The sequence below is a fragment of the Bison bison genome, unplaced genomic scaffold (genome assembly GCF_000754665.1).
Source record: "Bison bison bison isolate TAMUID 2011002044 unplaced genomic scaffold, Bison_UMD1.0 scf7180017864280, whole genome shotgun sequence".
NCBI lineage: Eukaryota > Metazoa > Chordata > Mammalia > Artiodactyla > Bovidae > Bison > Bison bison.
The window spans coordinates 1,006,210-1,020,967 of record NW_011494852.1 but is presented as its reverse complement, the minus strand read 5'-3'; the positions used below and the strand labels follow the sequence as shown (position 1 = coordinate 1,020,967).

The following is a 14,758-nucleotide window of genomic DNA, read 5'->3' as shown; positions in this document are numbered from 1 at the left end:
GGGGGAGGGCACAGGGGTGGCAGCGATGTGGGCATGGGGCACTGCAGTCATTTTGAACGAGCCAAAATGATGGTTTTGAGAAGCGGTTTTAAAAGGCTGAGGTTTCTTTTTTCACTTCTGAAGCAAGATCGTAAAAAAAAAAAAAAAATTCTACGCAGAGCATGACACAAACCAGGTGAAGACAAAGTTGCTTTATTTGGTGTGAAGCTGGGGACTAGAGCCCCACTCCTATCTCTCCTGCTGTCCAGCTCCCGTGGCAAGTATCTAACATGCCAAGGTAGGAATTCTGCAGAACACAGCAGATGAATGCTTCATCTATCGTGCAATTCTGCAGACACTCAGTCTAAAGGCTGTTACGTTCCTCAGGACTCACCCTGGACCCTCTCCTCCCCGGGAGATGCCCTGTGTGTGCTGGCTGGCATGCTTACGTGTCCATTGGCGACGTCCAGCAGGGCCCGCCGCCGGCAGCCCCTGCGGTGCCTGCGCTCGTAGCAGATGCTGTCTTCCAGGATCACGTAGTCAGTGCCAAACGACCTCAGCAGGGCATGCACTTCCTCTGGGGCCCTCTTTGCATATATCTGATAAACCTTCAAAAGGAGATAAAAAGTGGAATAGGGCAAAATACCAGTTAACCGCTGGGGAAGCTAGTCAAGGACTATCTACGGATGTAACTTCCCCCAGGGGCGAGTCTAATTGCAGCCACCTAGCTCCCTCACCTCTTCCCATGCAGGTCATCTCATTCACCTACAGTCCTGGGGTGTGTGGAACATTTCAAAACAAGAAAATTGTTGGCAAGGGGGAGACTGAGTCATGCTGAATATATTTGGATTTATACACCAAAGAGATCTGGATTGAGAATGTATTACCTTGAGTTATGAATATATTCATTAGCAGATCTTGATTCTAAGACTGCTTCACCAAGGTAAAGAATGAGGCGAAGTGAAAGTCGCTCAGTCCTGTCTGACTCTTTGCGACCCCGTGGACTGCAGCCCACCAGGCTCCTCTGTCCATGGAATTCTCCAGGCAAGAATACTGGAGTGGGTTGCCATTCCCTTCTCCAAGGTAAATAATGTGATTTAGTAAATAAGGCACGACCTCTCCCTTTGAAAAGGGGACCTTCAGACTAAGGAGTGGAGGAGACTTTGGAGCTGCAGATGCGTGTAAGGAGACCCAGCCTCTGATGATGGCAGTTGGGGAACAGGACCCTCACAGGGTCCCTGGACCCGGGCAGGGGAGCACCCATCCTCTACTGCTGCTCTGCTGCACTCGGCTTGACCGGCAGACCCTCCACTTTCTCTCTCGTCTTTCCTGGAGGGAGAGCAACGTGCAGTGCTCAGGGGCACCAGTAGAAGGTGTCTTCCCAGCCACCGCCAGCTTCACTGAAGTCCTGTCTCCTAGGACTTGGTGGGGTGGGGCGGGGGGAGGTGGATGGGGTGTGCATGGGGAGGGCGTGGTAATGAAGAGAGCTGCTGCTTCCTGTGCCGCCCACTGATTTCTCATATGTCTCTGACTTAGGAGACTGGGTTCTGACAACCTCGGTCAGCGTGTCTGGACGGACGCTGAAATGGTACAGGGTATCTGTACTGCTAACACTGTTAGGTTAATCCTACCTACAGTCCAGCAGCAGCCTCAGAGTAAGGCATTTCAGGAATTTGAAGGTCATGACTGAGGAGGGCACTGGGACCTTCAGGACATCAATTTTTAGGGCATAAAACAGCACTGAGGTAGAGACTGGATCTTGGAGAGGATGAAACACAGCACTCCCATCTCTCAAGTCAAAGCGGTGGCCACCTCCTGGCTGAACTCTGCATTTTGGTGAGCCAGGCACCTTCCCCTCTTCCTCGAGCTAACCTGGGGCTATCTGGAACATTTGGGCCAGTGGGAAAATTCCCATTTTAGCTGAAATCAGACTGTTCTCTTTAAAATGGAGGAGTTAGTAAAAATCATTTGCTTTTAGGCTAGTTATTAATAAACCTCATCCCCCCCCCAAAAGACTTTTCAACAGACCTTCAGCCACCACCAAGATTATGAAGTGACTGACAAGAAACACTGAAAAGTCTGGAACCCCTGTTGGTAAGGACTAAGACAGGCAGCCTTCTGTAGCACTGACCGGAATGTAAAGTTGGTGTAATTCATACAGACTTAGTAATTCTATCTCAATAAAAATGCCCATACCCTGTGACCCAGCAACTTCACTTCCAAGAATCTGATGCACACTTGTACCTGTGCAGAGTGAGTTCTATACAAGTATGTTATTTGAAACACTGTTCATGGAATTGCAGAAGACAGGCAAACAACCTAAATGGTTAAATAAAATTTGCTATTTCCAAGTAACAAAATATTAGGCAGCTTCAAATATTGCAAGGAAGCTGTTGAAAAACCAATATGGAACAATCTCCAAAATATATTATGTGCCCAAAAAAGGAAGATGTAGTAGGTTAGTTCTTTTGTTTAAAAAAAAAAAAGGAGGGAAAAGAATATGAATTTACATGTGTATATACATACACACACATTTGTACATACATAAAATTCCTGGTAATGTTATTTGCCTCCTGGGAGAGGAACTGCTAGTTGAAAAACAGTGTTGGGATGGAGACTTTTCTCTATGTTCTCTTTTGCATGTTCTTAACTTCTTAACTGTGTGCTGCCCCCCTACATACATACACACACACACACACACACACACACTCACACTCACTCACTCACTCACTCACTCACTAGAAATGGCCCATAAACACTGTGACCAGCACGGCTTGCCCCCTTTCCCTCCTCGCTCCAGTTCCAGGCTCCGAGGGCTCCATCCTCAAACATTCTGCCCTAAACATCTCCAGGTGCACTTCTCCTTGGGTACTCTTCTGACCCGCGAGGAACATAAGGCCTAAACGGCACGCCTTTAATGGACGGGGCAGGTCAAGGTCTAGGCTCCGGAGACGTGAGTCCTGCCAGGCACTTCAGTTGTGCCTTCCCCTCAGGACCCGCAAGACAAGCAGCCGGAGCCCCGGCTTTACCAAACACAAGCCAGCCCACGGCTGCCCCGCGAGGAGGCGGGTGAGGCCCTCACCGCTTTCGTCCGCTCTCTGAGGCTGTTGTCTTCGTAGTGTGGGTGGTTGGTTAAGGTCCGTCCCGTGCACAGCTTGACGCCCGCCAGCAGCTGCATGCTTCCAGCAAACACAGCCTTCCCTGGAGTGTTAGCGCTAAAAGATTTTAAGAGTCTGAATTAACCTCACTGCTAAGACTTCCATGAAGACAATGCCACACACTCAGGATGACCCGGCTGTGTTAAGAAAGGCTATGTATGAGTTGGGAAAAACAAGAGGCTGCTGTGATTCTGATCTGCACTCAAGCTGTTCTATGAAATTTTTCCTATCTGATTTTGACAATGACTGGGAAGTTTCTGATTTACTGTTTTGATGGGTTTACTCTTACAATGAATTGTCTTAGGATGTGGGTACCTCCTGAGTCTTCTAGGCTCAATCCCACAACCCTCTCCTGCTCCTGTTCCCAAGGGACAGCTTCTAACAAGAGGCCTTAGAAGACTGCCAGTGCCTTTTGTATTAAACTTAATTAAATGGGCTGCCTAGAGTAAAACAAATTATAATGCTAGAAACTGCAGCTGGCCATGAGTTGATTCCAAGGGTTTTTGGTTAAAACAAGAAAAAAAGGATCACAGATACTACTATAAATTACTTTTCAGAAAAAAATAATTGCTAAAAACAAAAGAACACGGAAAGAAGATTCTGAACCAGCAGATATCTTATTACTCGGTATGAAGCTATACAACATTTTTGGTGCGAGGCAGAAGTATTTTATGTATTCCTCTCCTTTAGCCCTGATTATGAAAGACTGCATGCATCTTAAGGAGTACAGGACATTCTGATACTAAATTACGGTCTCACTTTCCAGTTATCACCAAGCTGTGATTCTCCGCTTCCCCATAGGGTGTGAGGGACAGCTGACGGAGGGCCGAGGGAAGACTTCCTGATTACTGTGATACTGTGAAAGCATGTTTTCCTTTTCCCCCTGGAAAAAAATAATCTTAGTCGTTGATTCAATTCCCTTCCATTTCTTAAAACCTGGGAGCTACCTTCGAATCAATGAGGTGTCATTTTATTGTGAAGAACATAACAGCTGTTCTATGGACTCTCCTTAATGCAGAATTTCCAGTAAAGGTCCACTTGAATAGTGTGAGATACACTCACACTTCTTGTGTTAAAAACAAGGAGCTATGGCTGCTAGGGTGAGTTAAAATGGACATAGTCTTTTTGAGAAGGAGTCTAACTGAAATCATTAAAACTATTGCAGAAAAAGCCAGAGCATACCATTCTCAATGTTTTGGACATCAGGGCAGGAAACTTGCTCTAATGTTCATTCTAAGAGGAGCCTCATCGTATTCATATATTCCATGAGGATGTTCTAACTTATTACATTTTTACGCTAAGACTACAGCATGAACACCACTCAACAAAGGCCTTAGGATGTCTACAAGCAAGGAATTCTACAGCTCAAGCCAAAACACTGACAAATAATATACTTTACAAAAGTGCAATATTTTCTAACAATGACATCTAGTTCACTTGAATTCCAATAACCTTTCTTAAAGTGATAGAATTACAGTGAGCACTCACAGGGAATGACATAGGCTGTACCCTCCCTCATTCCTGTCGGACGCCAGAATGGATTACAAGAGAAAAACTTTTACATGAACCTGGCTGTGCTTCACAGGATATCATCATTCTGACAACCAGATCCAAGAACACAGGCATAAATACATGTCTGCCCTGTCCCCCGCCCCAAACCAGCAATTTATAAGAAATTCTTGACATGTGTCCCACATGATCAGGGAAATAGGAGGGTTTAAATGAAAAAGGGTAAAGCTGCACAGAGTTCCTTAGTGAAAGATTTTCTAACAATTCAGCTTAATTCAATGAATACTTACTAAATGCTCAGTCTGTGCCATATATACTATGCTGCTCTCATTTATAGAGTATCATAATTGCTAAAGAGAACAGATATGAACAAATGAGATGAAAGAAAATGTCAACATTTTTCCAAATCTGTCTTCTTTCCTTCTGAATACTCTTAACTGGAACAAAACATCCTACTGCAATACCTTATACAAAGAAGATGTCTTTGGGTCCTCTGAACCAAAGAGATTTAGAATGCGGGGAGAAGATGTGTCTGGTCTCCGTGTTTGGCAAAGCACGAGGTCAAGGTGAGAACTCACAGAGACAGAACCATCCTGGTCTGTATAGTCTTACTGAAACGCAGCAGCTGCGCTGACAGTATCCACTCAAATCTTTAGGCTGTCTGAGTATCATCATTTTGAATATGCAACAGGATTCAACATCAGGGAGATGCACAGAGCTGTTTGTAATGTTGGCCAAGATGGCTGACTGGCCTGTTATCTATTCATGGCTAACGAACAAGGCTTCTTTCCCCTTCCTGGGCTATCATCAGAATACTTCAATGAGTTATATAGTTCACAAAGGTTTAAAACGTCAACAATCCTAAACTGCTTGGTGGGGACTTACAAGGTTCTACTTGCTTCAGCCAAAAGTTATTACTGAGAGCCTACTACGTGCTGGGCTGATATGATACCCTGTCTTCAAGCAGCTTACTGGTTGACAGACTCAGCTCCCACCACTGGCAAACACTTCAAAACAAACCCGTAACTAGTCCACCACATACTGACGCCTGCCTTTTGTGGGCCTGCAGCTGTGCTGGAAATGGAACACCTCAGACGCGGCAGGACAGTGGTAAACATGCCTCTCCCCTCTGACAGCACCTGCTGCCCCTCCGCCCCGCTGGCTACGGTCCCCAAGGCAACTGCAGCCTCACCAGGAGAGCAGGTCATGCCACATGACCGCTTAGAGGAGGTGAGGCTCATTCAACTGTGACAAGATTTTCATGTTTGGCCTCATTAGTAAAAGAGTCAGAAAGTTTAAAAGAAATGTAATCCGTCTCAACTGCAGGTGCTACAATCCTCCGGATTCTTAAAGAGTCTTTCACTAAAGGTTCTTGGTTTCATTTTCAGCAAAATATAAGCACCCTAATGCCTATGAAATGGATTTAGATATAATAATTTCTTTGAAAACGACTGACTTTCAAGTATACTTAAGATGCTGTTTATTCACGGGGTTGTTTGACTTGGTTTTATGTGCTAGCCCTGTGGTAAATCTGGGACATTTAACTGCTCCCTTAAATATTTAATTTTACCCATAAAGCAAATGCAGACGTAAAACAAGCAAAGTGAAACAAAATGAAAAAAAATCACACGTTTTCTAAACTTTAAAAACCTAGGTTTGCAGTATTTTATGTTTTCTGTGGTAAGCTCAGTGGGCGAAGGGAGCAGGGGTTCTTTGTCTTGACTTAAAATATGCAGCGTGACAGATGGAACGATGGGTATTCTTCCTTCACGGACACTTCTGCTGACACAGTCTGTGGTCTGTGTCTAAAATAGCTAATGTGCTTTTAACCATTGAATGACACTTCTCTATTACAGAAAAACAAAGAAATTTTTACCAATGTTTGAACAAATGATGTATAAAATGAAAGAATAATTTGTTTTTATAGCTCTCTGCCAAGCTCCATAGCAGGCTGCCCAACCTGCAAACAATTTATTCTGTAAGAAATGTCACTAAATAATGACAAGGACTCACAGGTCAAATGGATTTACATTATATAATTTAAATGTCATTCTAGGAAGACCTGATGGCATCTTTGAACAAATAATCTCATTTATTTTTGAAGCTCTAAGCTTCAACAAGTTAATTACTGTTGAACTAATGGGTAAACCGAGCATTATAATATAACGTGTGAACATTTGCTTTATCTACACTTCAAAAATTTATAGAATTATGCAAATGCCACAAAATGATTCATTAAATATAAAAGAGGCTTATTGGCATTTAAGGTCTGAACTTAACCTACATCATATTTAAAATATACTGTAATTCTTTCTGCTTTGATTGTGAAGGAAGTCTGGTCCATTTTTTCAGGCCCATTGAGAAAATATTGCACATGCAGGCTTCATCACTGGAAAGAAACTATTTCTAGAGAAAATCTCCTATAGCCAAGTAGGTAAAATGTCACACCTCAAAACAGTCTATCTGAATTGCACAGTGTCCAAGAAATGTCTCAGGAGCCAAAAATGAAACACTCTAAGGATACAAAGGAACAAGGAATGAACTACCAATTGCTGTGAGATTTGCTGTGAGATTGAAGTAAATGTGCTTTCTAGTCACACACAAAATTTATAAAAGTTCCACCTGGGTTCTGCTGAAAGAGATACTAGAAAGTAAAACAAAAAAGCCAGGTTTTTAATTTTCGTATTCAGGAAGAACATCATTAGCAAAAAGGGGTTAATGTGAACACATACACTTAAATCTACTGGAAAATAGGGCATGCTGCACCTCAGTATAACACGGAAGGTAGGCAACCAGCCCCATGAACACACAGTTGGGGCTGTGGAAGGCATGGAGAGATGACGTCCTAGTTCTCACAGGGAAGACGCTGGGGGCCAGACTGCAACAAAAGGTCCTCAATGATTAAAGAAGAATTTAATCTTCAAGCATCAAGCCCTAGCATCAAGTACATGAGGCAGACTGGGAGATGGTGGTAGCTTCTTCTGAACACTTTGCACAAGGGTTGCCCCTGCTGAAATAGAGAGTCATTTGTCTTTCTGAGTTTCTTCAGGTCACTGTTTCTTGTTCTGACTCATTCTAGAGGCTGAGCAGCCATCCTGCAAGGGAAGCTGTGCCCTGACCCCAAAAGATGCTGTCATGACCACCCTGACAAAGGACACATGTGAGCATATCACTCTGGCTACCTGAGAACAGAAGCAGACAGGATGGAGAGGAGGCGTCTCTCAGTAACAGTGCTGGGTGGGACCAGAGGCCCAGCTGCTGCCTTCAGGCAATTCCAAACAGGCTTTCAGATACACTCCACGAATCCTTAGCCTTTCCTCCAGCACAGCTCAGACCCAGTAATGTCACGAACACTGTGTGATTAGTCAAGGTAGTAGAGTCAAAGTAGAAGGTCATATTTTACATTTAAAAGCAGAAGAAATCAGGACAGGTTAAATGAATAATAAAGTGTATTTGCTTGTGTTTGGAAATGAAATCTAGACTAGAGCTGATTTAAATGTTGATTTAAACAAATGCATTTTGTGTCTAAACAGACCCTATTTTGACATACATTCATCATCACTTAAGCTTATTTCACAAACATGCCTAGCAGCTATTTTTGCAAAAACAATAATTTAGATTTGAAGACTTTGAAGGGAAAACAGGCAAGATTAGATCACAATGGAACCATTTTTAGGGGAACAATACAAATCCTTCAGTTGCTGAGATCTATAAAAAGTGAAAAGAATAAGTCTATATACAGGGAGAAGAACTGTTAGTAGAAGGAGAATGTAAGAACAAAGCCCACTTTCCCAAATGCAGACTAAAAGATTATCTTCTTTACACATGGAATAAACTCTCATCCATAATTTTTCAGAACCAGAAATGTTATTTTAAATAACCTCTGTGAGCGAAAGCATGAAAATAAAGGCATTACAATAAGTATATCCAGTCTGACACAGCCAAAGATAACTCCGCTAGAATAAAACCTTAATGACATTACAATTAATTCCTAAAAGACCGGGAAGTGGAGGTAGGATGTTTCTAATGCCAATCCAAGTAGATCCAGAAGGTGTGCCACCTCCAGGACTGTACCAGAGTGGGCACCCTGCACCACTCCTACCAGTGGTGCAATCGGAAAAACAGAAAACATCAGCCTCACCTTCAGATGCACATGTCAGCAATTTCCAGTTGACTATAGCTAATGCAAAAGTAATTAGCTTTTCTTTATAGGAATAAGCCTTTTTTTTCTTACACAATAAATACTGAAGGAATTATTGTCTGCCATGATGTAAAGTTAAATAAATAAATAAAGATAAAGCACTGCTTCATACTCTCAGCACTGGAAATATATGAACAATTATACTCACTGCATCTAGTCAAATCCAGTCCAACATTGGGACCAAAGCCACATATATATTTTAGATACAAATCTCTATAAAATCCATGTATTGTACTCAAGAGGCCCAAGCTATCAAACATTTACCATCGCTTAACACACAAGCAGTGCTAAGCTGTACTGGTTAGTGAACATCAGCCACGAGCAAGTGCCAACATGGCTACTGAAATTCTAAGTGATGGAGACAGTACAGCCGACGCTTTCAGAATATGTCACAGAAGATTCGCAACATCTATTTATGTGGAAATAATTACACTGCTGCGTTTTGGTTATAAAATAGGGAAATACAACATTACAGGGCACAGGAATGCTGCTTGGAGTAAAAGAGTTAATTTTTGCTGGTGGGAGGTGGGTTTCATTAACAAAACTTTGAAAAACATGAATCTCATTCTGCTGCTGAATGCTGAGGGGAAGCAACTGTGCAGGCAAAAATAAAAACCAATATAACATGGAAGCATTATGATGTTCGAGGAAGGAAAAGCTCTAGCTTTTGTATTTTAAATTTTCTCTAGGCCTAGTCTTGGGCAATATGATCAGTTAAAATGAAGTCTGCACCGAGCTAGTATGACTCTACTGAACTGTATTTTTTTTACCGTATAATTTTAAAATGATTAACAAGGAAAGAATACTTTATATGTCAGTATTAATAGAAAATTTGAATGCTATTAAAGTGAAAGAAATGCTAAAGATAATACTGGCAGAGAACATAAAACTTGATTTCCACTGCTGTCACTGCTCTGACACATCTTCCGATTCTTTTCCCCTCTCTATACTGGTACTTTCCCTTCTTCACGGGACTGTGGTTAGAGAGAACATTTCTTGAATGGAAAGAAATTATTTTCAAGTATAGAGTTTTAAAGAAAAAACTTGAGAATGAATGTATCTTCATAATTAGATTCAGAAAAAAAAAAAAAAGACCAAAAACCAAATGAGGCCTACAGTGACTCTTAAAAAGGCACTTTAATTTTTAAAGGTTAAAAAAAAAATCCTCTTACTTAATCCAGTTCATCAGCTCCACTGTATCTGGATCATAGAATTCTCTCAACTCGGAGAGTTCATCCATCATTCCTGGCCAGAACTGAAATTAAAAACAAAACTAAACAAAAACAAAATCCACCCCCAGGCCCACAGCTATCACTAAAATTAAAGTGAAAAAGGAGAAACTGCATATAACTTCTGAACTAAGTAAACCCAGTAACTGGAATAGAACTCCTTCCCCTCCTTACACTTCTAACTGTAAAGTGAGACAAAATCTGAGAAAAGTTCCCCAAATCATTTTGAGCTGCAGCTAATTAGAAGTACTGGTGTTGCCAACTGTAAAAACTGAGCTTTTATTTTACACTAACAAAAATGCTGTTGTATGTGTGTTAATATCTAGTAAAACATTGATTTGGATATGATAGGAGTGGCAACCATGAGAAAGTTCACAGGATATGAGAAAAATGTGACTAACTAACTCCATGTATTTATCTTTAAATGCAGAATGTACCCTTTGAATACAGAATCTCATTGTACCCTCACAACTCTTCAGGGAGAAAGATGACGCAGAAGGCATCATTACCATGAATATCTGTTCTTCATTTTTCTGGTTTAGAGACCTTGGCTCAGAGAGATAGATAACCTGACTTGCTCAGATCAGACTGGCAGAGTCACAACTGGAAACTTTTCATTCTGTGCTATGGTGAGTATATTGTTTGTACTAAAATCTGGACAAATGGTTTGATGAATATTAATATAATTACAGGTACAAAGGGAGAGAAGAATATTTGAAAGAAGGGTGGTCCAGGAAAACCTGGTACATATGAGTACTATCTTTATGCCATGGTGCCTCCTACTCAACTGGAGTTACTTAAGCTATGAAAATATAATGCAAAAATACATGCTGAATCCACTGCTTTTATATTATAACTTGTCTAATTCAACAATTAATTAAATGTTCATTGTTTTATCAAATGGCAGTTACCTAAGAAGACTTGATCATCTAAATACATGTTAGGATGAACTACAGAACTCAAGACCTATATTGAAACAGAAGCCCAATAATAATGTATCTATACTTCATTAATGTAAATAGAAATTTTCTGTTTAAGAACCATTAACTAGAACCAAAGTGGCACCTGACTGGTCTGTGGCTGTTTTTTAAATCCCCATCACTTTCTTATCTTCTTATCATCTCATCTTTGGCCATTTTTACTGCTCATTCATATCTGGTCTCCAGGGTGGGTAAATCAGGAAAATTGTTGGTGATGGAAAATCAGGTGTCTGCACTACTAATCCTAGGTTTCAGAAGAAATGTAATAAAAATTACTGATTAAATGATGACGTTTTTAAGATTTCAATTACCCATTGTCCCTATTAATTTTGATAATAATAGAATACCAACTTCTAAATGATATTTTAATTATTTTGGTATAAAACATTTTGAAACCTGTGAATCAATGATTATCAGATTTTTTTCCTAGTTTGAAAGTTGCTGTTGTTAATTCTGAAAATGTTATAATCTAATAACACAGTCTTACGGCAAACGTCTTAAACGCTGTGTGAAAAAATGCCTAATTAACTAAATGCTGTTGGCTAAATGATCAGCAGTAGTTTGTATGAGACTTCAGATATCCAAATAAGTGAATTAACATGAGGGCAATGATTTTATTAAACTCTTGATTTTTGAGTGGAGACTAGTACATACTTTTCCCTTTAAAAGAGGATTATCCTAAGCAGACATAGAGCAAAATAGGTATTATTAACAAGAAAATTTGAAATCCTCATTACAAGTGCTATGTAAATAAACTTAAATCAGACTTTGAAATATTAGTTCCTATTTCTTACAGATAAATCTGTTCAATAGTTGGAAAACATTCAGTTTCAGGCTAACTGCTAATATGCATAAAATCTTTATTGTCTTTGTGATTTTGTAGTTTACACGTTCTGAGAAGCTGAACTATGTAAATGAAACTATACAGTGAAAGCTGGATGCATCAGATTTCTCCTGAAGTCCAATACTGAGAGAGGCCTGGCCACCTGTCTTTGAAAGGATTCTTCAGAATTACTACTATCTGTCCTGTGTGTGTGTGTGTGTGTGTGTCTGTGTGCGTGCACACGCTCACACATACACACACACACACACACATTCAGTCGTGTCCGACTCTTTGCAACCCTCTGGACTGCAGCCCACCAGGCTCCTCTGTCCATGGGATTTTCTGGGCAAGAATACTGGAGTGGGTTGCCATTTCCTCCTCTCCAGGGGATCTTCCTGACCCAGGGATTGTACCCACGCCTCTTGCGCCTCCTGCATTAGCAGGATTCTTTACCACTGCGCCACCTGGGAAGCCCACTAACTGTCTTACTCAGGATACATCTACAAAGACTTCCTAAGGAAGTGATGGCCTTTTCAGTGCTATCATTGGTTCTTCTCTGGCAATGGTTCTCAAGAGGGGTGGTGTCGGGGGATTCTGCCACGCCGGTAAGGGGACGTTTTGCAGTGTCTACAAATGTTTTTATTTTTGACAGTCAGACCTGGAGGTTGGTGCTATTAGCATGTAGTGGGTAGAAGGTAGGGATGCTGCCAAGTGTCCTAGAACGCTCAGGACAGCCCTTAAGTCAAAGAATTATCCGGACAAAGTGCCCACGGTGCTGCCGCTGAGAAGCCATCCTACAGGGGTTTCTTAAGCGTGGGGGTGCAGTAGCGCCACCTGGAGGGCTGGTTAAACCTGGATCCCTGGACCCCACTCCCAGAGCTCCTGATGCGGTGGGTCTAGAGTAGGACCCAAACATCCGCGATTCTAACAAGTTCCCACGTGATGCTGATGCTGCCTGTTTATTTCTTCTATTATGTCCTTCCTCAATTTTGTCCAGAACAAGAGACTTTAGTCCTCAAGTAGCTTTTAAAAAAAATCAACAAATGTTCAAATAAATATTTGAGACATCAAGGAACTCAGCCCCACACAGAACAGTGGGAGAAAAGACTGCTGGGGTGTGTGTCCTTAGTGGTGAGTCAAGGATGAAGGTGAGCTGAATCTTTTCTGTGCTCTATGTCTGAGAATCAATGTGTAAAGATAAAGTTACCTCCTTCATCAAAACACTTATACTCTGCTTAATCCTTAGTTGTTGCTTTCCAGATGTTTTTAAGAAGTTTCATTTACTTACAGTAGAGCAATAAAATTCCCAGAGGCATGGCGACAGAAATGATCTAGTTCTATGTTTGCCAGTATCTGGGAATTGGCACAGTGGTCTGCCTATAATAGCAAATGTTTTGGTAGACAGGAATATGATAGAACATAATTTTTTGAAATAGTTACAACAGAACTGTTCAATACAGTGATTATCAGACACTTATTCTTAGCCTAAAAACTTTGCTTCAAAAAAATCTTACATGAAAATACAAGCAAATAAACTCAGAAGCTGAGCTGGTAAAGCTGATCTTTTCTGTGGGAGAGTCTCCCCACCTCCCACCACCTTCTTTAGCTACCCTCCTAAATCAGAAGCTATACACAGGAGAGTTTGAAATCTACTGTTCTAAAGTCTGAAGAAAAAAACCCTAAACTTAAAATATATATGTTTTTTTTTCCTTTTAAGAGACGGTAAGAGCTCAATTGGATAAAACCATTCAAGTTCCCTGCTGAGGTAACAATTCAAGTCTTCTAAATTTCAAAGATGTGAAAACACAGACTCATGGTTTTTATGGGGGAGTCTCAGAACTGAAACACAGTTAATGCTGTTTCAGAAATCAGTCAACTGAGAATATGAAGAATTTCTTTACTTCCTGCTGAAACTGAAGGACAGATCACAAAGCTAATCTTAGACTGTATTTATATGTGCTTGGTCTTCTTACACAGATGATTTTAAGCATCTAATAAAATGTGTAGGTTAAAGTAAGATGCATTTTAAGATCTTACTCTATCAAAAGCAGGTAATGGGGAAAACTAATTTCTCTCAAAATGGGTCTGAAAACATCTTTATTTTCAGAGTTTGTATCAGCTGAATAGTAAGTCAGAACCAAAATTAATTAGAAAAATTAAACTGTAGTATTTTTTGCTATAATGTTTTTATCTGTTAACCCCCTTTTTGGGAAGTAGATTACTTGTCCTATCAATGTCAATTGCCATAAGAAACTAAGCAGATATCTGCAAACCACTCTACTTGCCAATGACACTAAAGTACACTGAGTCAAAGCAATTATTCTGCTAAATAAAGACAAGAATGAGGACAATCAGTCTTACCTTATAGCACAGATACAGCAGTATTAATATCGGTATTGAATATCGCATTATACATATCTATATAAGAAAGACATTATTTAGATTACAAGTATTTGGAATACTTTTACTTTATATTTTTGCTTTGTAAATACATTATTTTAAAAAATATATATATATAATCTAACAGGGCATGAATCTCCAATAGGCGGAAAAAACTGAGTCAATCATTTGTAAGGTATTTGTAGCTTCCACCATATTGCCACCTAGTGAGTTTATAGGGCAGAACAACCCAGAACTGCACTTATGGGCTATTAATCATTACCATATTCTTATTAGTAATTATGTACATATTATATATTATAGTAATTAACAATAATAATAGTGATAACTCTAGAAAATGGGATTACTGGTAATTTTTAATATTCCTTTTTGTGCTTTTCAGTATTTCCAAATTCTGTATTATGAACATATCTAACTATGAAAAAAAAATTAGAAAATAAAACCAAAATTAAGCAAAAAATTATTTTTAAATAATTCCT

The 14,758-nt window shown here is 40.3% G+C and overlaps 1 protein-coding gene across 4 annotated transcripts in view; it reads right to left on the bottom strand.

Moving 5' to 3' along the window:
* Positions 1-14,758, bottom strand: part of DPY19L3 (dpy-19-like 3 (C. elegans)) — a 73,868-nt gene that overhangs the window by 1,929 nt on the left and 57,181 nt on the right. For all 4 annotated transcript variants that reach the window (XM_010848918.1, XM_010848920.1, XM_010848919.1 and 1 more), the window contains 4 exons: positions 14,241-14,297; positions 10,020-10,102; positions 3,062-3,194; positions 429-587 (listed from right to left, as the gene is read on the bottom strand). In XM_010848918.1, the coding sequence (XP_010847220.1) occupies positions 429-587; positions 3,062-3,194; positions 10,020-10,102; positions 14,241-14,297 (432 nt within the window). The remainder of the gene's footprint in view (positions 1-428; positions 588-3,061; positions 3,195-10,019; positions 10,103-14,240; positions 14,298-14,758) is intronic.